This window comes from Rhinopithecus roxellana, chromosome 13 (assembly GCF_007565055.1).
Source record: "Rhinopithecus roxellana isolate Shanxi Qingling chromosome 13, ASM756505v1, whole genome shotgun sequence".
Taxonomy (NCBI): Eukaryota; Metazoa; Chordata; class Mammalia; order Primates; family Cercopithecidae; genus Rhinopithecus; species Rhinopithecus roxellana.
Window position 1 is genome coordinate 28,445,360 of NC_044561.1, and position 25,422 is coordinate 28,470,781.

Sequence of the window (25,422 nt, forward strand, 5' to 3'; positions counted from 1 at the left end):
TAGAACTCCAGATCTGGGTGCTTGGTGTGCTCATTGCTTTGGGTTGTCTCACTCCCAGTGTCTCTTACTGGGCAGAACTAGGACGTAGACGTCTGTGTAGGTGTGTGTGTACATATATACACGCACGCACACTGCATATTGATTCTTTTTTCCTATTTACCTATCACTCCCTATTGGAAGCCGTAAACTTCACTGCAGCACTGCCGCGTTTGCTCTGCTCTGCACGTTCACGTCCCCCTGATGCCGTCCCAATCCATTCGTGCTGCTTGGTAACAGAACACCCGAGGCTGGGTACTTACAAACCACAGAGGTTGATTTCTCTGAGTCCTGGAGGCTGGAAGCCTTGAGCACCTGCAGGTTTGGGGCCTGGCGAAGGCCCATTCCTCATAAATGGCAGCGTCCAGGTGTCCTCGCGTGGCAGAAGAATGCAAGAGGGTGGACCCACTCCCGTGGGCCCTTTTATTGAGGCCCTTATACCATCCTTGAGGGGCCCACCCTCATGACTTTACCACCTCCTAAAGGGCCCATCTCTTGATACCATCCCACTGGCCATGAAGTTTCAACACGTGAACTTTGGAGGACACTTCAGACCATAGCACCCCCAAATTCATATATTGAAATCCTCACCCCCAAGGTGATAGTATGAGGAAGTGGAGCCTTTGGGAGGTGATCGGGGTCTCCCATGAGTGGAATGAACGTCCTTGTAAAAGAGCTTCAAGACCGCTCCTCACCCCTTCTGTCATGTGAGGGTGTGGCAAGAAGGTGCTGGTCTAGGAACCAGAGGGCAGACCCTCCCCAGATGTTGAATCAGCCAGCACCTTGCTGTTGGACGCGCAACCTCCAGAGCTGCGAGAAACAGATGTGTGTTGTTTACAAGCCACTCAGTCTCTGGTATTTTGTTACAGCAGCCCAAGCAGAGTTAGAGTTCATTCTTGTTGTTTTTCCTCTTCTATATTTGTAAATCTTTATCAGTTAGGAACCTTGTTCTCATTTTCCTCAGTATAGTTACTGATTTTTCTCAACCTTCCATTATTTAAATAAACCTTCCAACCCCACCAGGCCGCAGCTTCACTCAGCCCCCTCCCCGGCTGCCCCCTCCCCAGCCTTGCTGCTCTGCCTCACTCAGCCCTGATGGTACCAGCTGACTCCAGCAACTGGAGATGGGTCTGCGTAGAAACTTGACCGAAACATTTCATTATTCAAAAAAGAAGGGAGGAAGGGAAGAAGGAAAGTTTTTAAAAAAAATTTAAAGCAAATAAAAATCCAAAATATGAAAAGCTGTGGAATGCAGCTAAAGCAGTGCTGAGAGAGAAATGTATAGCACTACATACTTACATTAGAAAAGGGGGATGTCTCAGATCAGTAATCTAAGCTTTTACTTCAAGAACCTAGAATTGGCCGGGCACGGTGGCTCAAGCCTGTAATCCCAGCACTTTGGGAGGCCGAGACGGGAGGATCACGAGGTCAGGAGATCGAGACCATCCTGGCTAACACGGTGAAACCCCGTCTCTACTAAAAAATACAAAAAAAACTAGCCGGGCGACGTGGCGGGCGCCTGTAGTCCCAGCTACTCGGGAGGCTGAGGCAGGAGAATGACGTAAACCCAGCAGGCGGAGCTTGCAGTGAGCTGAGATCTGGCCACTGCACTCCAGCCTGGGCGACAGAGCGAGACTCCGTCTCAAAAAAAAAATTAAAAAAAAAAAAACAACCTAGAATAAGAATAAAATAAACCCAAAGCCAGCAGAAAGAAGGAAATAATAAAGATAAGAATAGCAGTCAGTGAAACTGAAACAACAAAACAAGAGAAAATCAATGAAACGAGCTGATTCTTTAACAAGATTAACAAAATCTTTTCAAAGAGGGAAAAACTTCTGGTGTGACTGATAAGGAAAAAAAGAGAAGACAAATTACTAATATCAGGAATAAAATAGGCTCTGTAGACATGAAAAGGGGTAATAAGGGAATAATAAAAACAACTCTACATGTGTACATTTAAAACCCAGATGCACGGACCAACTCCTCAAAAAACTACTACTACTCACCCAAGATGAAATCGGTCATTTGAATGTATAACTATTGAGGAAATAGAATTTGTAGTTTAACATTCTCAAAAAGGAAATCTCCAGGCCCAGATGGCTTCACAAGAGAATTCTAACAAATATTTAAAGAATTACGTCAATTCTGCAACGTCTCTTCCAGACAATAGAGAACATTTCCCAGTTCAGTTCATGAAGCATTACCCTGATTCCAATACCAGACAAAGACAGACGAAACAAAACCCCAGACCACTGTTCCTCATGAATATAGATGCAATTCATGTTGACGCAGAAACATGCGCACAAGTGGTACAGCAGCTTTTCATAATATCCCCAAATGGGAAACAGCCCAGATGGCTGTCACTGGGTGAATGGTTAAACAAACTGATACGAACAGGGAATACATCTTAGCACCAAACAACTTCTCAGTCTGCTGAGTGGGAAAAGGCAACCACCAAAGGGACTCTACTGTGTGATTCCATTTGTGTGACATTGTGTTTTTTTGTCTGTGTTTTTGTTTTTTTTTTTTTTAGAGTTTTGCCTTGTATCCCAGGCTGGAGTGCGGTGGCACGATCTCAGCTCACTGCAACCTCCACATCCTGGGTTCAAGTGATTCTTCTGCCTCAGGCTCCCAAGTAGCTGGGATTACAGGCACGTACCACCACGCTCGGCTAATTTTATATTTTTAGTAAAGAAGGGGTTTCACCATGTTGGTCAGGCTGATCTCGAACTCCTGACCTCAAGTGATCCACCCACCTTGGGCTCTCAAAGTGTTGCAATTACAGGCGTAAGCCACTGCACCCGGCCTTTATGACATTCTTAATATGACAAAATAACAATGGAAAACAGAGTAGTGGTTGCCTGGTATTGGGCTGGGGACAGGAGGGAAGTGGGTGTGGCTATGACAGGACCACAGGCAGGGTCCTTGCAGTGATGGAACGTTCTGTCTCGACTGTGTCAGTGTCTGTACCTGGGTTTGATACTACACTATCTTTTTGCAGGGTGTTTCCATGGATGGAAACCGTAAGGGGTACATGGGATCTCTCTGTATTATTTTTTACAATTGCATGTACATCTCAACTTGTCTCAAAATAGAAAGTTTCATCAAAATAACTTTTAGGCCAGGCGTGGTGGCTCACGCCTGTAACCCCAGCACTTTGGGAGGCTGAGGTGGGAGGATTGCTTGAGCCCAGGAGTTCAAGATCAGCCTGGGCAACACAGGGAGAACACATTTCTTCAAAATATAAAGTAAAAAAAAAAAATTAGCCGGGTGTGTGGTTCATGTGCCTGTGGTCTTGGGAGGCTGAGGAGGATCACTTGGGCCTGGAAGGTCAAGGCTGCAGTGAGCCATAATTGTACCACTGCACTCCAACCTGGGTGAAAAAGTGAGACTCTTGTCTCAAAAAAAAATTTTTTTTTAAAAGATTTAAAATATATGCTGGTATATACATATGTTTTTTTCTGAAGGATAACTCTGTGCTCTCTAAAACAACAAACTTGTGTTTTTTTGTTTGTTTTGAGATGGAGTCTCACTCTGTCACCCAGGCTGGTGCGATCTCGGCTCACTGCAACCTCCACCTCCCGGGTTCAAGCGATTCTTCTGCCTCAGCCTCCGAATAGCTGGGATTATAGGCGCCCACCACCACGCCTGGCTGATTTTTGTATTTTTAGTAGAGATGGGATTTTACCATGTTGGCCAGGCTGGTCTCGAACTCCTGACCTCAGGTGATCCGCCCGCCTCGGCCTCCCAGAGTGCTGGGATTATAGGCATGAGCCACTGCACCCGGCCTAAACTTGTTAATAGTTCTCATCGGATAGCTGTTTCAAGGTCACAAACCGCCTAAAGCATGGAGTCTTAATCAGGTATTTATTATTCCTCGTGATGTGGTGGTTTGGCTGCTGGTTCTTCCGGTCTATGCAATTCAGCCAGGGCTGTGTGAAGGCCTCACTCATATGACCTGGCCCTTAGCCATGGCATCTGGGGCCTCTCATCTTCCAGCAGGCTAGCCTGGCTGTTCACCTGGTGGCAGGGGGGTTCCTAGCAGCCAGAGAGGGCGAGTCCCAGTGCACGGTGCTTTCCAGGACTTCTCTCATGTCCTTGTGCCCTAATGTCCTGTTGCCCAGGTCATGTGGCCAAGCCCAGCCTTTAGGGTAGAGACATGGACCATTGGTGACAAGAGCCAGGAGGTGGCATTGCAGAGGCCAGACATGCAGTGCAGGAGGCATCGTGGCGGCCCTTATGGCAAAGGTGGATACCAGTGGGAAGAAGGATGCAAAGCGAGGTGGATTTCGTGTTCCTTTTAGGCCCTTCTGTGCCTTCTTACGTGCGCTTGAGTTATTCTTTGTATTTAAAAAAATAATACAGCAGTTCTCTGGGTCATGGGATTATGAACCATTTTTGTTTTTCTCTTTTAAATATTCTGTTTAAAAAAATCATTGGAGGGCCAGGCACGGTGGCTCATGCCTATAATCCTAACACTTTGGGTGGCCAAGGCAGGCAGATCACTTGAAGTCAGGAGTTCAAAACTAGCCTGGCCAACATGGTAAAACCCCAGTCTCTACTAAAAAATACAAAAAAATTAGCCGGACGTGGTGGCAGGTGCCTGTAATCTCAGCTACTTGGGAGGCTGAGGCAGGAGAATCGCTTGAACCTGGGAGGTGGAGATTGCAGTGAGCCAAGACCGCACTGCTGCACACTCCAGCCTGGGTGACAGAGTGAGACTCCGTCTCAAATATAAAACAAAAAATAATAAAAAGATAATTGGATTTATAGAATATGTAAGATAAAGAAGCTAAACTTTTACAGAGTTAATTAAGCCTCGCAAAGTCTATAAAACCCTTATGATAAAGGAGGCAGCCACGCAGGCTCGTGATTTTGCCCCCCTGTGGCCTTGTCGGCTTTGCTTCTGTCTCATAGGAAGTTGCATGTTTAAGAGGAGGGGATGGGGATACTCCCCAGGTGTTCCGTGGCTGCGTGAAAGGTCACGCCCTCCCTGGCTCCCCCAGCCCCAGCAGGTGTTCCTTACATCCAGTAGTGGGGCCTCTGCGAAGGCAGTCGGCACATGGTCCCGTCGGGTGGTGAAATCTGCGACCACTGCCTTTACTTACCCTGCATCTCGGACTCAGGATGTTCCTGCCTCTTTGAGCCCAAGTAATGGGGGCATAGAAGCCGACAGAGGGGCCTTCGGGTGGCCAGTGAGCCCTGCCAGAAAGGTGGTGCGGGGCCCTGCCTGCAGGCGCTGTGGCAGGTGGGGGTGCCCCGCTGCTGGTGTACGATGTGACAGAAATAGATAAGTCACTTGGTTTCCGTTCCCAAACACGGGCCTGGTCAGGTGGTAGAAAGTCACTTGTTACGGAAACAGGGTGATTCCCGGGGGCAAGCGCCACCCCACCCTGGGCCTTTGTATTACAGAACCCTGTTATGGAAAGTCGCTCCAGGGCTGGGGCAGCCCTCAGTTTCACGCCCTGTTGAGGTTGCTTCCTGTCTGGCATCATAGCCACTGTCCTCCAGCCTCTGTCTCACCTGCATGCTTCCCACCCCACCCGGCCCCTCGCTGCTGGGGCTCTGAGATGCCCTGCCCCGTGGCTGCCTCCCTCCCCTCTCTGGGCTCCCGGCCCTTCCTGCCTCTGCCCCCCAGCACCTCGGCAGGGAAGGTGGTGGTGGCTGAAGGGTACTGACTGATGTCCTGTATTGTGCCAGGCTCGCGTGTGTCCCCCACGTGATCCTCATGTCAGCTCCTGGAGGAGGTGCTGTTGTTTCACAGATGAGGAAACTGAGGCACAGAGTAGATGATGGGAGGGCCAGGGTTAGGCAGAGCCACGGACCCAGCATCTCTCACCTACCCCTGTATTCGCTCTGGGCTCCATCCAGCTGTCGGTTTTCCTGCCAGCCATCGGCCACCTTCTCCCGTTTTTTTTTTTTTTTTTTTTTTTTGAGCATTCTCGCTCTGTGTCTTGCAGTCCAGATCTCAGCTCATGCACTCCCCTGTTTTATCCATCTCCGCCCGCCCCGAGTGCTCTACAGGCGCCACAACCTCCCGCAGTTTTGTATTTTTAGTCAGGGTTCTTACCAGTCTGTCTCGTCTCCTTCCTCTCCGCCCGTCGGCCCCACTACCCTCTGGGCCCACCTTCTCCCTGTCTTTTCCAAGCACTTCCATGTTCTCTTCCCCAACTCAGCCCTCTCCCCACCTTCATCTTATCACATGGATTCTGAGGATGTCACCCCTTAGTGGCTTGCAGACCAGGAGGGAGGGGAGGCTGGTCAGAAAGGTCGTCAGGGCAAAAGGAGGCAGGGGGACTGACCATAGAAGGAAGGGGGTCCTGTGGGCCCAGATCAAGGACAGAGAGGGGACTATCAGGTCTTAACAGGAGCAGGCCATGGCTTTGTATGAGCATGTGTTAGTGTGCAAGCTGCATGTATACACAAAGTGTGCACAGTGAGTATATTGTACAAGCAAGCTTGAGCATGAGTGTGGGTGAGCATGTGTGCACACAAGTGTGTGCTAGTATGAGTATGAACATGTGACTGCACGTGTGTGTGCACATGCAAGTATGAATGATGTGAGTGGGTGTCCACATGTGAGTGTGCACGTGTGTGAGTGCACCTGGGCGAGTGGGCACCTGGGTGAGTATGCATGTGAGTGCGGATGTGTGCATGTGTGAATAAGCACACGTGTAAATGTGGGTGCGTGCACATTTGAGTGTGGGTGAGCATGGGGTAAATATGCATGTGTGCATGAGTAGGTGAGTGCTTGAGTGCACCCGTGAGTGAGTGCACATGAGTGGCTAGGTGTGCATATATGAATGCACCTGTGTGAGTGGGTGAGTGCACATGTGTGGGTGAATGTATATGTGAGTGAATGTGGATGAGTATGCACGAGTGTGGGTAAGTGTGCACATATGAGTATGTGGAAGGGCACATTTGAGTGGGTGAGTGTATATGTGAGTGAATGTGGATGAGTATGCACGAGTGTGGGTAAGTGTGCGCATGTATGAGTGCACGTGTGGGGGCACATTTGAGTTTGTGGGTGAGGTATATGTCAGTGTGAATGTGGATGAGTATGCACGAGTGTGCGTAAGTGCACATGTATGAGTGTGCATGTGGGTGAGGGCACATTTGAGTGTGTGGGTAAGTGCACGTGGGTTTGAGTATGCATGATTGAGTACACACGAGGGTGAGTGCATGTGTTCCTGGGTGAGTGTGTGTGAGTATGGGTAAGTGTGCATGTGTGAGCGTATGAGTAAGTGCACATGAATGTGAGTGACAGCACGTGTATGGGAGTGTGCATGTGGGTGTGTGTGGGTGTGCACGTGAGCGTGGGTAAATGTGCACGAGTATAAGTGCATGTGCGTGGGTGAGGGCACTTGAGTGTGAGTGAATGTGCACATGTGGGTTTGAGTATGCACGAGTGTGGGTGAGTGAACACACGAGTATGAGTGGGCAGGTGGGCACGTGGGTTTGAGTATGCACGAGTGTGGGTGAATGAACAGGAGTGTGAGTGGGCGAGTGTGCACATTTCTGGTAAGCGTTTTCTCCTTGCTCAGAAAAGTCGTTTTGGCGGGAACTGTAGCCCACCTGCCATCCTTCCTGCAGCTTTGTCCTGTTTTTCCCGGGACACTCAGGCTACTGTGTTGTGGGGGTTAAGCTCAGAGGCCCCATCCCAGGGACTCTGTCCCCGTGCCCATGTGGAGGAGGCCCCAGGAGGCTGCAGCTCAGAAGCCTGCGCGCCCCTTGTCTCGCTTGTCAGGATTTCTGCAGCTGGGAGTAGCAGTAGGATTTAGATGCCTCCCGCCCGTAGATGAATATGAGTTAGACGAACGTGAATGAGCTGCTCACTGGGTGCTTGTGGGTCGCTCAGTTTGTACCAAGCAAGTTTTTGTCTATAAAACCCCCAAGAGAGGGAACGTGTTGCTTTCCAGTAAGGCTCTGTATCTCACTGCATGTTGGCCCTTCATTTGTCATTGGCAAGCAGACCCCCCTCTGAGCAAATCCCCGTACATTCCCAGGCTCCCAGAACACCTGGGGGAGCAGCCTGGCTGCAGAGGGGACCTGGTCCCGATGGATGAGCCCCAAAGGGGCAGGGCTGAGATGCCCCTGGCTTCCTCCCGCGGAACTGGAGGCTTTGGTCAAGGGTCTGGCTCAGTGGGGGCTGGCACAGTGCCCTGCTGGATCATTTCCAGAACAAAATTAACTGCCTCGGGGGTCGTGGAGCCCTGGAGGAGGAGCTTATCTCCGTCCGGCGCTGAGCACGCATGCGCAGGGACTCCTGCCTCCGGACCCACGGTTCTCGCGTTTCCAAATGCACCGTACGTCCATCAGGAAAGCAGAGAACTCCTCACTTTTGTCTTTGGCCAGAATCGTCAGGGAAACTGGGGTTAGACCCCCTTGCCTGAGAAATAAAAGGCTTTGGTGTGATTTTTTAAGAATCTGCAGGTGACCAGTTGGTTCTGACCTTTGTCGAAAACTTTTCTAATGCTCCACAATAAGCCTAACAGCACTCTGCATCACTTTCTTGGGTAGTTGAATAAATGGAGGAAATGGCATGCCAGTGACAGAACTCCGAGCTGCAGGTGACTTGGTGTCTCAGCTCCTAGGGAAGACCCTGCGGGTTCAGCGGAGAGGCTAATTGCACGAACTGCTGAATTGCTTCTTTTTCCTTTAAAAATGTAAAAATCAACTTTATTATTGTATTATTTTTATTTATTTATTTATTTTGAGACGGAATCTTGTTCTGTCACCCAGGCTGGAGTGCAGTGACATGATCTCGGCTCACTGCAACCTCTGCCTCCCGGGTTCAAGCGATTCTCCATCTCAGCCACCCAAGTAGCTGGGATTATAGGCCCCCACCACCATGCCTGGCTAATTTTTTTGTATTTTTTTTTAGTAGAGATGGGGTTTCACCTTGTTGGCCAGGCTGGTTTCAAACTCCTGACTGCAAGCGATCCGCCCACCTCGGCCTCCCGAAGTGCTAGGATTACAGGCGTGAGCCACTGCGTTCAGCCCCTTTATTATGTTATTTTAATATAGGGAAGTATTCAAACAGCAAAACTTGAGAGAACCGCTTGAATGTCATCTTTTTTGAGAAATAACAATAGCAGCAGACATGGCTGCAAGCACTTCACACATATTCATTTCATCCCACGAGGAAGATGTTATTTTTACCCCCAGTTGTACAACCAAGTCCTGGCATGCAGGGAAGTCTTGTGACTTTCTCAAGTGGGGGCAGGATATGAACCCTTGGCTTTAAGGAGGTGATGTTCATTGGAAGCTGTGGCCACTGCTGTCCTGTGAGCCCCTGCCGGCCTTGGGTCCGCCCAGCTGGACCCTGAGTTGAGAATGAGGATGATAGTAACATCAGCCACGCCAGCTCAGACAGTGCAAAGAGTTTCAGATCTGTCCTTTCGTTTCATTTCTAAACAGCCCTAGAGATAGCAGCTATGCACTTACACACTTTCTAGAAGAGCCTGCCTAGGCTCATAGAGTATGTCTTCTGCCCCGAGTCCCTGGCAGGTGAGGGATTCAGGAGCACCTGCCCCACTCAGCCGGAGCTGGGCAGAGTAACTCAAGGTCCCCTTACAACGTGGGATAGTGTGGAGCCGCCCTCCCCACTGGGTGGCCCAGTGGCTCAGTTGGGCTTCCAGATGGTTTGCTGCTCGCAGCCCTGGGGGGATGCCGCACCCTTTGAGCCAGGTCATCAAAGGCAGCCGGCAGTCTCTGTGTAGAGGGTGGCTACCCGGCGGAACACGGTCCTGTTACCTGCCTGGGGGTATTGGGACCCCCCAGGAAGTAGCAGCTCTGTCCGAGGTTTGCGTTCTGGCAAAGTCCTGTCCGAGGCTCCTGGGAGTCCGGCTTGAATTCTGGAAGGTTGCGTGCATCTGCATGAATTTGCTCCTCGTGACGCTTCCCACCACTTTCCCAAGCAGCTTCAGAGAACTGCGGTGACTGCCTCCGAGGGAGGGCTTGTCGTCTCCGTGCCAGAACTGGCACAGGGTCTTGCCCACATTTCCTGGGGCATTTGTCGGCCAGTCAGGCCTGAACCTTGTCATCTTGAGAAATGACAGCATGGAACGTTCAGCGCTGCAGTTTGACTCTGTACAGACATTCCTGAGGTCTAGCCATCTGTGAATTCTTTGATATGAACGTTGGTTAATCATTTCTGACACAGAGCATGAATTCATTCATTTCCTAAGACGTGCCCCTCCCACCCCCACACTGCCTTCCCCTGCCACTTTCCCCAGTGTTGAAACCGTACCCCCACCGGCCTCCCAATGCAGAATCGTCTGCAGCAGGTTAAAAGGCTGGAGAAATGTGAGCTCTTCGTAAGGACCAAACGCTTTTGTGCGCACACAAAAACTCCCTGCACTGCGTAGAGCGGCTGAGTGGAAGCCAAGGGGGAGGGCCTGCACGCAGGGAAGAAAATACCTTGAAGGAAAAAAAGAAGGTGGACCCTAGGGATGACTCCTGGAGCAGGAATCCAGATCTGCACAGCTTGGTGCCTCTGGGCCACTCCTTGCAGTGCTCAGCGGCACCATAAGTTTTTTCTCAGGTGGTGACAGGAGTGAGATGTGGTCTTTCCTCACTGGCTGTTTCTGCCTGCCCCAGGGAGCCTGTGCCGGCCAGGGTTGCCCGCTGAAGGGTGTAGAGGCACCATGGGCAGCCCCTGCTTTCTCCAGTTGCTGTGCGCACTGCCTGCCTTGCTCTGCCTGAGTGACCAGGTCCAGCTACTGAGCTTTACGTCCTGGAAGCGAGGCCTGGGAATTGAGGCCTTTCCCACAAGGGGTGTTGGTGCAGGGGTTAGGGGGGTCCTCTGGGTCTGGCCGGCTGCTGCGCAGTACCCAGCTGAGCCCTGGGAGGGCGGGTGCCGGGGCGCTGGTGCCTCCACCATGCTGCCCTTGGCCTATCCTGTGCCTGGAACCTTCCAACACAAGAATTAAGGAAGAACTCAGATACGGCCATGTGGCCCCCTTCATTCCCACACTGTCTTTTTCTTTTGTATAAATATGTAGCAGACTTTAAAAATTCCTCTTAGAAATGTGAGGGGGCGGTTCGTCTGTCTTATTGCTTATCCCCCCCGACCTGTATCACTCATCATCGGCTGTGACCCAGCCAAGCCACCGAGTGCTTTTCCTGGCCAGATGCTGCCACACCAGTGCCCTGCGGAAGCTGCTTGAGCTGCTTTCTCCGTGTAAAACTCAGAGGCGGATGTGCCGCCCCACATTCTGGAGCTATTACCACCACATAGTCTCCTCTGTGCTGCCGCCTCGTGCTCCACGCCAGCCTTTCAGCGGAGATGCGCTTTGTCTTCCTTTGACAAAAATGGAGGACCTGAGCTCACACACACCTGCTGTTGTCTTCACCTATCCCCATTCAAGCCGCCTGTGTAATTGTCTACGCACCTCTCCACCCCTCCCGGAGATTGTTCACCTCTCTGACTGCGTTTTATCACTCATAGCTGCCAGGAAGGTCAAATAATGCATTTTCTCTCCATGTCAGAGGGAAAAATTGGAAGGATCTTCCCAAAAGTTCTTCAGGTGGAGAGTGGCAGGTGGCTGGGGAGGGGAGGATGCCAACCCAGGATTTTTTTTTTTTTTTTTTTTGGCCTTATTGAGGTGAAGTTCACATAGCATAAAAGTAAGTTTTAAAGGGGCGTTTAGTATATTCACAGTATTGTGCCATACCGCCTCTATTGGGGTCTAAAATATTTTCATGCCATCACTTGACCAATAGTAACTTTTAAAAAAAGAATAAAATATTTTCATCACCCAGGCCGGGTGTGGTGACTCACACCTGTAATCCCAGCACTTTGGGAGGCCAAGGCGGGTGGATCGCTTGAGGTCAGGAGTTCGAGACCAGCCTGGCCAACATGGAAAACCCCGTCTCTACTAAAAATTCAAAAATTAGCCAGGTGTGGTGGTGCATACCTATAGTCCCAGTTACTTGGGAGGCTGAGGCGGGAGAATCGCTTGAACCTGGGAGGTGGAGGTTGCAGTGAGCCGAGATCTCGCCATGGCACTCCAGCCTGGGTGACAGAGTGAGATGCCACCTCAAAAGTATTTTCATCACCCCATACCATTAGCAGTCACCCCCCATCCTCCTCCCCGAGCCCCTGGCAATACCTGTCTGCTCTGTGTCTGTGGATGTGCCTGTCCTGGACATTGTGTAGAAATGGAGTTGCGCGGTGTGTTGGCTTTCGTGTCTGGCTGCTTTCACCGAGTGCGATGTGTTCTGGGACCCCTGCGCCGTCCTGTGTCAGCGCTTTGTACCTTTTGGTGGCTGGGATTCCGGTGCAGGGATGGGCCACAGTTTGCCCACTCATCTACTGATGGACATCTAGGTGGTTTCCACTTTTTCTGAATTGTAAATAGCAATGCCATCAACACTCATGAACTGCTCTTTGAGTTCCTGTTTTCAGTTCTGTTGGGTATACGCCTGGGGGAGGTGGTGCTGGGTCATGTAGTACTTCTGCGTTCAATGCTTTGGTCTGAACGCCTGTGCATCTCAAGTCACCCACAGCACCATGTCCATGCACTCGCTGCCTCCCTGTCACTTGCTGGCCTCAACTGCAGAGTGGATGGTCAGCCTGTGTGTTAAACCCACACTCACTGAGAGGCGGGAGAGTGGACGGTCAGCCTGTGCGTTAAACCCACACTCACTGAGAGGCGGGAGAGTGGATGGTCAGCCTGTGCGTTAAACCCACACTCACTGAGAGGCGGGAGAGTGGACGGTCAGCCTGTGCGTTAAACCCACACTCACTGAGAGGCGGGAGAGTGGACGGTCAGCCTGTGCGTTAAACCCACACTCACTGAGAGGCGGGAGAGTGGACGGTCAGCCTGTGCGTTAAACCCACACTCACTGAGAGGCGGGAGAGTGGACGGTCAGCCTGTGCGTTAAACCCACACTCACTGAGAGGTGGGCATCTTAAACCAGTGCCCCACTCAGCACCTATTCTGGGGCGGCAGGAGAGGGATGGGCCATCGGGAGTCTGCGATTGCTTCTCCGAGCATCAGGGACCTCAGACCCCACAAGCCCCCCCGCTCCTCCGTGCAGCCCTCCTGCTGGTTGTTCCAGCTCTCCACCTGAGAACATTCCGCTCTTCCGTCAAAAGTGCTGTTACTTTTGACCCAGTGGCTGCCGGTGGATCTCTCTGGGAGTCAGAACCGAGCAGCACATGCTGGGTGCTGTCTATCAGAGACCATTTCCTAAACGCCCTCTGCCTGCTGCTCTGAGTCACGAAGGCCAGACTGAACTCGGGAGTCCTAGCAGTGGGCGTCTCACATGAGTCCGTGCCACTCGAAAAACAAGCATGGACTGTAGTGGTTTTGTCTTTTGCCTCCAACTTTCTTTATCGTGCTGTTTTTGCTTGAATCCGTAGCTCTGAGCCGTTGATTACTAGCAGCAGTTTACAACAACTGCAGTTTTGTAAACAGCAGCTTAGATTCATGAAAGCCTTCCCAGTGTAAATGCTACTTAACACCCTTCCTCCAGAAGTCTCATGCCCAGGCCCACAAATGTAAATTATAAGTTGTAAAGATAATGCGGGGCTCACACAGTGAGGGGAGGTTCTTCTTTCCCTGGGACCGCACCTCACATGTAAGCATCCCATAATGGGCACTTCCACGCATTTTCCAAAGTGGGCTGAGTTACAGAGCGAGAAAACAGATGATTTTTAATGCTCTCACCTACCTGTTGCTTAACCAAAAGTGAAATCTTTAAGGAGACAGCTTATCAGACCTTGTGATTTCATCACCTGATGTAAAAGAAAAATGAAAAAGGTGATCCATGCACTCAAATACCAGGGGTCATGGTAGAAGCCTCGCTTGGTTTTACAGAGAAGGGTGTGTGGGAAACTCACGTATCTCTGTTGCTATCACCCTCAATTCCCTGTAACACAGAAGGGATGTGTGTTCTAATAGTCATTATCTTGCACAAAAAGAAATTGAGGTGCGGTGGTGGGTCTCATCCGCCTTAGATGATTGGATAAGAGGGAGTAGAAACCTCAGCTGGGGTGGCCACGTACAGTCGTGCAGGCTGCCCACTGCACAACTCCAGGCAGGGCGTGCTGCCTGGGTGTCCAGGGTCCCCTGAAGTCATGCACCTTGGCCATCCGGCTGAGCTCCTGTTTCCAGTTCTGTGTCCTGCCTTTCTGCCTAGTTTCCCTGATCAAATAGATACTTTGTTCCTATTAAAAACTGAAGATTTATTTTTGAGTGAACTATATGGTGGTTATTTTCCTATTAAAAGGCACTGAGGATGATTTAATTAAATTCTACGTTTTTACAACGATCTATTTCCAAGTTTTATAAAGAAGCATGAGATTGTATCATGCTATAAACTCAAACTGACCCCAGAACTATCAAGAGGAGGCATTGAACCCATCCTTTATAGGGATGGTGGGAGGGACCCTGCTGGGACTGGAAGAAAAGGTTCTCTCTCTGGGGTGGAGGGGGAGGCTCTGCTGCGCATTGTGTGCCGATTGCGGGACATGGTGGTGCTTCCCTGGCGATCTCCTGGCTCATCGTCGTGGCCACCCGTGGGATGTAGGTTTTGCTATCCAGGTTATGCAGGTGAAGGACATTCTGTTGCCTGTTCCGGTTGGAGCTGGCACCAACTGGGCTTCTGGAACTTTGAGACCCACATGAGATCTTTGAGATCCATCCATGGCCGCATGGATCGTGCAGGGCTGGTGCTGCTTTTCCTGCTGGAAGGGCATCTGAGCTGGCTGGGTGGATATGCTCCATGTCCCGGGAGGGGCTGACCAGGAGGTGAGACCTGTGAGGGCTGCCTGGGGAAAGTGGGCTCGTCCCCAGATGGTGAACCACAGTCTCTTTGAGAAAGGAAAAGTGTCACCTGAGGTCACTGATTCAGAAGAACTCTTGTACCCAGCCCTGAAACGTGCTCCTGGCCCAGAGAGGGAGCTCCACGCCTTAGAGGGGAGATGTGGGGCCGTCTGTGGGCCGGGCAGCAGCCTCCTGTTATCTGTACTCCAGGAGCATGAGCCTGGCCAGGCGCCATGGTCAGGAGGACACCCCCGGAAGAGCAGAAGCGGGTGTTCACAGGAGGGGCCCCGGGGCTTGGGTGTTGGCTGCTATCTTCATTTTCTGGGGCCACTGTCACAAAGTACCATGGATAGGGTGGCTCAAACAACAGACACGATTCTCTCTCAGTCTGGCGCTTAGAAGTCAAGGCGTGGGCAGGGCTGTGCCTCCTCCGAAGGCTCAAGGGGTGTACCCTTCCTGACTTTTCCTAGGTGTTGGTGGCCTAGGTGGCCCTTGGCTTATTAACAGCTGCTCCAGCAGCTGCTTCCACAGTCACGCGGCTTCTCCCCTGCGTGCCTTTGCATCCCAGCATCTGTCCTCTTAAGAGGACACCAGTCATCTTGGATCAGGACCTGCCTACTCCAGGACGTCTGCATCTTAGTTAATTCCATCGGCACCAGCTCTTTGTCCAGACCAGGCCACATTCTGAGATTCTGGGAAACAGAACTTGAGGGGGCACCAAGCAGCCCAGCACAGCTAGTTTAGGGAACTAACAGCCAGGGGCTCCTCGTCCCTTGTCCACGTGCTGCCCACCCAGTGCCGTGTCCTCCCCACTCTGTGAGTGACAGGGGCGCCTGCTGAGGGCCCTGGCCGGGAAAATGCTGATGCCTTCTGTGCTTTCTCTTCTTACAGCCCAACATCGGCCACCTGGGCCTGCCCCACGGGCCGTCCGGGGAGAAGATGGCCGTGGTGACGGTGGATGATTGTGACACAACCATGGCTGTGCGCTTTGGAAAGGACATCGGGAACTACAGTTGCGCTGCCCAGGGCACTCAGACCGGCTCCAAGAAGTGAGCATCCCAGGAGGGGAGGCCCTGGGGGTCTGCACCCCCAAACATGCTCACCCTGCAGCCTTCCCAGGGCAGGGCCCCATGCAGACACTCTGGGTGCAGTACCCTGGCGACCTCAGTCAAGGCTGGAGTCAGACTCCCTCTGCATGGTTGGGGCACCTTCCCTCTGACATGTTAGAACCTTCTAGAATAAGTCTCCCTAAGTATGTGTCAAGATTGGCCAGGCCGACCCCAGGGTTGTGATGGCCAGCTTACAGACCCAGAGACAGTCTCCGGCCCTGTCTGCATGGATCACTGACTTTGTCCCTGCAAATTCTGGTACCTGGGACTCCAGGAGTCTGTTAAGTGAAGCACTGTGTCAGCCAGCTGGTCCCAGAGGCTTATGTGTTTTTTTTTTTTTTGTCATTTTGTTTTTTTTCTGAGATGGGGTCTTGCTCTGTTGCCCAGGCTGGAGTGCAGTGGCACAATCCTAGCTCACTGAAGCTTTGATCTCCTGGGCTCAAACCATCCTCCTGCCACAGCCTCCCGAGTAGCTGGGACCACAGGCACACACCACCACACCCAGCTAAGTTTTTAAATTTTTTACAGAGACGAGGTCTCCCTGTGTTGCTCAGGCTGGTCTCTGACCCTGGCCTCCTGAAGTGCTGGGATTACATGAACAAGCCACTAAATAACCACAGAATAACGAATCACCTTTTTGAAGATCATATAGATAGCCCTGATACATCGTGAGCACCTGATGGGGGCCTGCGGGCAGTCCCTTACCTGTTCTGTCTGATCCCACCCACCTGGGATGGAGGCGGGATGGTGCTCTTTTGCTGAGAAGCAAACTGTGCCCTGGAGAGGTCACAGCCCTTGCCTGAGTTTGCACCACCCAGGGTTCTTACTTTCTTTTTCTTTTTTTTTTTAATTTTTATTTTTTTGAGATGGAGTCTCACTGTCGCCAGGCTAGAGTGCAGTGGCGTGATCTCGGCTCACTGCAACCTCCACCTCCCGGGTTCAAGCGATTCTACTGCCTCAGCCTACCAAGTAGCTGCAAGTAAAAGGTGTGCGCCACCACGCCCAGCTAATTTTTGTATTTTTAGTAGAGACCATCCTGTTGGCCAGGATGGTATCAATCTCTTGACCTCGTGATCTGCCCACCTCAGCCTCCCAAAGTGCTGGGATTACAGGTGTGAGCCACCACGCCCAGCCAGGGTTCTCATTTTCTTCTGGCCTCCCTTCAAGTCCCTTCCTTTTCCTGGAAAGTCTCAGAGGCCAAAGTAAAGTATAGTCCCTGCTGGCCTTGACCTGTGCTCCCTGCACTCACATCCTGTCTAGGTGTGGACCAACCTGGGTGGGCGGGGCTTGGTGGTCACTGGTGAGTGTGAAACACCCAGATCGTCAGGACCGAACGCAAGTGTGAGCAAATGCGGCACCAGACACAGGAGCCCCCTCTGATTCTGGCCTCTGCCCGCCTGCCTGCTTGGTTTCTGAAGTAGTTATGGTGGCAGAGGCTACACAGAGGCAACTGCAGAGCCCAGCCCGCTGTGGCCACCTCTCGCCGCCCGGACGTCACAGAAGACGGCTTTACCTCCCCAGGTCCCTGGATCTGACCGGTCCTCTGCTCCTGGGTGGCATCCCCAACCTGCCAGAAGACTTCCCAGTGCACAACCGGCAGTTTGTGGGCTGCATGCGGAACCTGTCAGTCGACGGCAAAAATGTGGACATGGCTGGATTCATCGCCAACAATGGCACCAGGGAAGGTACGGGTGGCCATCAGGACGTTGGGGCCACCGCAGTGGCATCTGGCTGCATGTCGGCAGCCACACAGAGGTCACCACTTGCAGATCCCTGGGGAGCCGTCTTTTTCTTAGAAATGTCTGTGTCCAGCTGTGGGAAGCTCCTGGGATGGAACCTGGAGTCCAGGCTTGCCAGATGTGCCTCTCCGCAGTTTCTGCAGTTTGGGGTTGCCTTGGCTCTGCTGGCCCAGCCAGCTAACCCGAGGCACACATGATCCTAGGGTCTTGCATGTGTCACCAGGTGACCGGGCCAGCTGCCATGATGGCCTGGAGCCCTTGCGTCTCAAAATGTGGTCATTGCGTTCAGCACCTTCTCAGTTCCCATGTTCCTGCCGTTGCCAGGGGCGTTCAGACCTAGTCTGACTTCTGTCCAGCCCTGTGTCTATTCCATCCTGGTTTCCCACACCACGTCTGGCACTGGGGACCCCTGGCGGTTCCTCGAGTCAGGCCCTGCCGCACGCTCTGTGTTGCCAGGCTGCGCCGCTCGGAGGAACTTCTGCGACGGGAGGCGCTGTCAGAACGGAGGCACCTGTGTCAACAGATGGAACATGTATCTGTGTGAGTGTCCGCTCCGATTTGGCGGGAAGAACTGCGAGCAAGGTGAGTGGCTGGCATCGTCCGTCCCCCCGCTCGTGGCGGCCTGGGAGGCATTGCTCCTTGATGTGCCCAGGACCACTGTGAGGCGGTTTCATGTCCAGCTCCGGCAGCCTCTGGCAGCATATGCTGGGTTTACTGTGGACTCACTGCCCTCTCCAAGAGACTGTCCCCTGCAGAGACCCTGTCCCCAGTCCCTCAGGTGTGGGGTGGGACAGGTAGGCTGGGCCAGCAGGGCCCAGCCCTAGCACCCCCAGGCACTGAGCCCAGGGATCCTGAACCCACTCCCATCTGCCTCCTGTCAAGCCTGAGAGCCCCTTGCCGCGCCCATCTGTGGCTGGGAGCCTGTAGGTCTTCATGCTTCCCAGGAAGGAGGGTTATGTCCCGGGGTTGGCTTCTGTGTAGCCCACGTGGCTGACTGCAAGGGCTGGATGCGTCATAGAGGGGAGGCTCAGACCAGCCTTCGTGTTAAAGTGAGAAAGGTCCAGGCCCATCCTGCAGGCCCATCCCCCACCCATGCAGCCAAGAGTCTGCGGCCGCGTGATTTCAGGAGACACCTGAGGTCCCTCGGCCTGTGTCCGCAGCCATGCCCCACCCCCAGCTCTTCAGCGGTGAGAGTGTCGTGTCCTGGAGCGACCTGAATGTCATCATCTCTGTGCCCTGGTACCTGGGGCTCATGTTCCGGACCCGGAAGGGGGACAGCGTTCTGATGGAGGCCACCAGCGGTGGGCCCACCAGCTTTCGCCTCCAGGTGACTGGGGCCCTGTGCCACAAGGCACCTGTTAGGTGGGTGCCCGAGGGAGGGACCCAGGCGCTGGGCTTCCTGGTGCACACTGGGGCACTTGCTGCTCGCCCTTCCTCTGGCGCCTACTCCTGGGGTTCTCCGAAGAGGAGGAGGGGGAACATGGGCTCTTTCTTTCCTCCGGGAGGCGGAGATGGAGTGAGTGAGTATGGGACTGGACCAACCTCGGGGACTAGCAGAGCTCAGATGAGGTGCGTGGCCGCTCTGGTCTCCCTCTAGCCTGAGGGTTTGGCTGGAGCGTGGGCACTGCAGAGCTGAGGGAGGTGCCGAACCTTCAGGTGGAAACAGTGGGCCTTGCCAGTTAAAGTGGCAGCCAGGTGCAGGCCGGGGTGGTGGCTCATGCCTGTAATCCCAACACTTTGGGAGGCCGAAGCAGGAGGATCACCTGAGGTCAGGAGTTTGAGACCAGCCTGGCCAACATGGTGAAACCCCGTCTCTACTAAAACTACAAAAAAATTAGCCAGGCGTGGTGGTGGCGCTTTCTGATCAGGGTCTAACTTGAAAACTACCCGGGAGGCTGAGGCAGGGGAATCGCTTGAATCTGGGAGGTGGAGGTTGCGGTGACCAGAGAACGCGCCACTGCACTCCAGCCTGGGCGACAAGACTGAGACTCCGTCTCAAAAAGCAAAAAAAGAGCTGCGGCCAGGTGGTGGTTGGCACCAGTGCATGTCCACTGTCTCCCGGAGCTTGGTTCAGCCCGGAGATGCCTAAAGCCCCGCGTGGTCGCTGTCTGCATGTTTTCTCTGTGTTGTTGGTCTTTACTGTTTTGTTTGTTTGAAACAAGTTTATTTGCTAGATAATTCTGAACAGCTTTTAGAAGGTGATTTAAATGCGTTCTTTCCTCCGGTTTCCTGCGCTACACAGTTTCCGCTTGCATCTTCCATGCTCCGTAGACACTTTGTTTGGGAAACAGTTATGAACCCTGTCTTCTCTCATGCGCTGTCCTTTTGCCACACCCTGCAGACTCCACTGCATGAGGCAGCCACGGGGACCCTCTCCGGGAGGGCGCCCGGCCCTCGGCTTGCCCTCTTGCCCTTCTGCCTGTGCATCTCAAGGTCATTCCCGTCTGTAGTGATGGAGGGCACGGGCACTCTCCAGCTGCTGTTGACCGTTTCTGATCAGAGTCTAGCTCTGAAAATTCACTGGGCAATTCTGCCTCCTAAAAAGCTCCCTTTATGTCTCTCCTTAGACCTAATTCTCATACCCTGGCATGGGAGTGGCCCGTGGGAGTCGGGCCTGAGCAGGGCACTCCTGTCTTAATTTGACAGATTTGTAACTGGGTTATTCCTTCCTTCTTCCTAGGTTTTTTTTTTTGAGATGGAGTTTTGCTCTTGTTGCCCAGGCTGGAGTGCAGTGGTGCAACCTCGGCTCACTGCAACTTCTGCCTCCCAGGTTCAAGCGATTCTCCTGCCTCAGCCTCCAGAGTAGCTGGGGTTACAGGAGCTTACCACCACACCCGGCTAAATTTGTTGTGTTTTTAGTAGAGATGGGGGTTTTCCCATGTTGCTCAGGCTGGTCTTGAACTCCTGACCTCAGGTGATCCACCCACCTCAGCCTCCTACAGTGCTGGGATTACAGGCGTGACTCCTAGGCTTTTTTCCAAGTTTGTATACATGTGTGTGCGCGTGTATCTCTGTGCAAGTGTGTGTGTGTGTGTCAGTGTGTATGTGCATGTGTGCACATCTATATGTGCGTCTCTCCATGCATGCACATTTGTGCATGTCTCAGTGCATGTGGCTGTATATGTATGCATGTGCCTGCATGTGATGAGGCCTGGGTGCACACGGTCTCAGAGCAGCACTGACTTCCTGCTGGTTGTTCATTATCTCTGACCAGAGTGAGCCTGGGGCGCCCTCCTGCCCTCCCTTCAGCGCACAGAAATGCTGCCCTTAGGTTAGCCTCCTCTCCTGCCTTGGAGTTGGCCACATGGGAACACTCACCCTGTCCTCCCAGGATGACCCCCCCCCAGGCTCCTGCGGTCAGGAAGTCCCTCCCAAAGCGGGGTTTGCACCAGCTGCGTGTCCTCTGCCGTCAGCTGTGTGCCGTGCGGAACCATGCCTTGTTGCCTTTCCTCCACTGGACTCTGGGCCTTCTTATGCTGCCCGGTGTGTCCTGGACGCCATCCCCCATCAGGGGAGGCTGGGCTGGGGTCAGATGTTGAGAGGTGAGATAGATTTTATGGAGTGCCTGCTCCAAGGTCTCGTTCCACACAGGGGAAACTGAGGCGTAGAGGCTCTTTACTCTGGACCCCGTGGTTCTTTTACTGCTCAGGTTCCTGGGACGGCCACAGGCCCCTCTCTGTCACCCCTATGGACAGCCCATCTAGAAACAGTTCTGTATGGCCAAGATTGGCATGAGGGTTGGCGGGGAGACAGAGGGGCTGCCTGGCACTTGCCCTCCCTGCCGTGAGTGCCTGGTTGGAGGGCGGCGGGGGCAGGACCGAGAGTGCTCCCAGCAGGCTGGTGGAGGTCAGTCCCTCAGCAGATCAGTGAGGGCTCAGGAGTCGGGTCGGGGCTGGGGCAGGGGCTCAGGCCTGGATAGGGAGCCTCCTGTTCCTCCTGGTCACAGCTCGGGAGCATTTTCCAGCACAGATCGCTCGGATTACCTGGAAGGTACGGCCTGCACCAGGGATGATTATAGCTGGCCTGTGGGCTCTTGTTAAACTTGTCATTTCATGAGTCTCCCAGGCAGCCCCAGAAGCTTCCTTCAGGCCAAAACTTGGCAAGCGCGGTGCTGGCCGGGGATGGTATTTTCTATGTGGTGGTTTCACTGTCAGAACAAATTAAATTGGCTGTTTGGATGCAGGTGATGAATTGGAACTTGCAAGCTGTCATTTGGCAGTGGGGTCTCTGTAGGAAAAACATGCGCTTTCAGTAGGAACGGCACTGGAAGCCACAGACTCTGTGCTGTTTGCATAATTACATCATGGAGAGCTCATCCAAAAATTAGGAAATCGGCCAGGGACTACAGCCAGCCCTCCCTGTGGAAGTCTGGGTGGCTGGAAGGATGTTACAGACCCAGTGGGCACCCAGAAGGCCCACAGGGCAGCTCCCAGAGGCCGGTCAGCCGCGTGTTACCGAAGGTTCTGGGGGATTTCTCCTTGCCACCGTCAGCTTGCAGGCCTCCTGTGGGCCTGTGAGCTCTGTAAAGCAGCGGTTTTGGTGTTCCTCAAAGGATGTGCCCTGCTCCCCTGCCACTGTGGTGGGACAAGTAAGACTCCATTGTCATCCCACAGCCCAAGCAATTTGGATAATTGCTCTCGGGCACCCAGAATCCACCCACCTTGTCAGGTGGGTTAACCTTGTGATTGCTGAATGCCTCTCGGAATAAGAGCTGGGGACACGCCTAAGAGCAGAGGCAGTTACCACCCATGAAACAGGTTCATTCTGTGGATATCACTTTTGTTTGTAGACATAACGTCACTTTTATCGCTGATCTGCTCACTTTGGAGTTTTTAAAGCAGGAACAATGCAAGAGAATGGCAAAGGAAATTAATAAGCTGACTTCTGTAGAACAAAAGAAAACAAAATGGAGGCCAGGCGTGGTGGCTCACCTGAGGTCAGGAGTTCGAGACCAGCCCGGCCAACATGGGAACCCTGTCTCTACTAAAAATACAAAAATTAGCTGGGCATGGTGGTGCACACCTGTAATCCCAGCTACTCGGGAGGCTGAAGCAGGAGAATCACTTGAACACAGGAGGCAGAGGTTGCAGTGAGCCAAGATTGAGCCACGGCACTCCAGCCTGGGTGAAACTCTGTCTCAAAAAAAAAAAAAAAAAAAATAGAAAAAGGTGAAAAGTTATCTTCTTAACTATCAGGCCAGGCACAGTGGCTCTTGGATGTAATCCCACTATTTTGGGAGGCCAAGGCAGGTGGATCACCTGAGGTCGGGAGTTCAAGACCAGCCTGGCCGTCATGGAGAAACCTCGTTTCTACTAAAAATACAAAAATTAGCCAGGTGTGCGGCTAATGTTTTTTTTTTGTGTGTGTGTGTGTCCCCAAACAAAAAACCCCCAAACTATCAATAGAGACCAAAAAATGAAATACAGTTTTAGTTACACAACCTTTACAACCGGTTAAAACCTGTATCCCATTTTCTCTCATGAATTTATCTTAGACTGATGTGATATTTAGAAGTAGATTTCTGGGTTAGCAAGCATGTAGCATGTTCTTTTCTTTTTTCTTTTGAGTTGGAGTCTCGCTCTGTCTCTCAGGCTGGAGTGCAGTGGTGCGATCTTTGCTCACTGCAACCTCTGCCTCCCAGTTTCAAGTGATTCTCCTGCCTCAGCCTCCCGAGTAGCTGGGATTACAGGTGTGTGCCACCACGCCCAGCTAATTTTTGTATTTTTAGTAGAGACAGGTTTTCACCATATTGGCCAGGCTGGTCTCCAACTCCTGACCTCAGGTGATCTACCCGCCTCGATCTCCCAAAGTGCTGGGATTTCAGGCATGAGCCACTGCGCCCAGCCTCATGTAGCATTTTCTAGTAAATCATTTTGGTATTGTTTTTAGCATAATGGCAGGTCAAAGAACTTATACCATGTGGTTTCAGAGCTTCGAAATGTGGTTTACAGCCCAGATCTAGTCATCTTTTTTTTTTTTTCTTTTCGAGACGGAGTTTCATTCTGTCACCAGGCTGGAGTGCAGTGGTGCAATCTCAGCTCACTGCAGCCTCCACCTCCCAGGTTCAATGGTTTTCCTGCCTCAACCTCTTGAATAGCTGGAATTATAGGTGCCTGCCACCACATCCAGACAAATTTTGTATTTTTAGTAGAGACGGGGTTTCACCACGTAGGCCGTGCTGGTCTTGATCCCCTGACCTCAGGTGATCTGTCCACCTTGGCCTCCCAAAGTGTTGGGATTAGAGTCTGGAGCCACTGTGCCGGGCCTCTAGCCAGTTTCGTACACATACCACTATGTACTCTGCAGTTGTTATCCATAATATTCTGTTTATGTCAAGTAGGTAAAGTTTGTTGACTGTGGTGTTCAAATATTCTTGATCATTTTGGTTTTAATTTTTTTTGTCTTTGTCTCTCACTTATTGAGAGAAGTTAGTTACAGATCTCCTACCTTGACTGTAGATTTGTCTATTACTTCTCTTAGTAATCTTGATTTTTGCTATATAGATTTTGAGGCCAGGTTATTAGGTGCATACAAATTTAGAGTTGATTTATCTTCAAATCAAATTGACTCGGTTATCATTATGAAATTCCTCTTCCTTCTGTAGTAAGGATTTCTGCCTTAAATCTACTTTGTCTCATATTAACATAGCTATACCATTTTTCTTTTGGTTGGTGTTTATGTGATGTATTTTCTTCTATCCTTTTACTGTCAACATTTTCTGTATCCTTATATTTCAGGTAGAATATAAGCAGTGTGCTAATAGTTGTTTTTCTAAAATCTAGGCTATTTTTTTTCAGTTATCTTGAAGTATGAGCATCTTAGTTACAGCCTTGTTTTCTGATTCTCCTTACATGTATTTAAACATGCCCATTTGACCCTTATCTCTCTAACACCTACACCCAGAAGTAAGTCTAATGATCTCACTGAGTCTGTTTGCTTGGAAGTTTTGTGGTTCCCAGTGTTATTTTTGAGTCTGTGTCTGATGATTCAGTGATCTGTTGCCACTCTTCCTTGCTTCTCTTGGTTTTCAAGTGTATTACCTTATATCCTCATATACTTGGCTGCTTTTTATTGAGTGCTAGACATTTTATTTAAAAACTAGAGAGCATTTGAAACTAGAATGGGGGCCAGGTGCAGTGGCTCATGCGTGTAATCCCAGCACTTTGGGAGGCCAAGGCAGGCAGATCACCTGGGGTCAGGAGTTTGAGACCAACCTGACCAACATGGAGAAGCCCCGTCTCTACTAAAAATATAAACAAATTAGCTGGGTGTGGTAGTGGGCGCCTGTAATCCCAGCTACTCGGGAGGCTGAGGCAGGAGAATCACTTGAACCTGGGAGGTGGAGTTTACAGTGAGCTGAGATTGTGCCATTGCACTACAGCCCGGGCAACAGGAATGGAACTCTGTCTCACAACAAACAAAAACAAACACACACAAAAAATCACACACACAAAGAAAAAGAGAAACTAGAATGGGGATTTCATTATCTTCCATGTTTGCTTCTGGCAACCACTGGGAGCACTTGCCCTCCCAGAGCACTTGAATGAAGTCAGACTTTTTTTTTTTTTTTTTTTTTTTTTTTTTTTTTTTTTTTGAGACACAGTCTGGCTCCGTCACCCAGGATGGAGTGCAGTGGCATGATCTCTGCTCACTGCAACCCCCGCCTCCCGGGTTCAAGCAATTCTCCTGTCTCAGCCTCCCAAGTAGCTGGAACTACAGGCGCCTGCCACCACACCCAGCTAAATTTTGTATTTTCAGTAG

The 25,422-nt window shown here is 51.7% G+C and overlaps 1 protein-coding gene across 1 annotated transcript in view; it reads left to right on the forward strand.

Annotated features, from left to right (window-relative positions):
• CELSR1 (cadherin EGF LAG seven-pass G-type receptor 1) overlaps window positions 1-25,422 on the forward strand; it is a 186,531-nt gene that overhangs the window by 118,197 nt on the left and 42,912 nt on the right. The window contains 4 exon segments of the mRNA XM_030914895.1: window positions 15,705-15,862; window positions 17,444-17,607; window positions 18,118-18,243; window positions 18,822-18,988. Of these exon segments, the coding sequence (XP_030770755.1) occupies window positions 15,705-15,862; window positions 17,444-17,607; window positions 18,118-18,243; window positions 18,822-18,988 (615 nt within the window).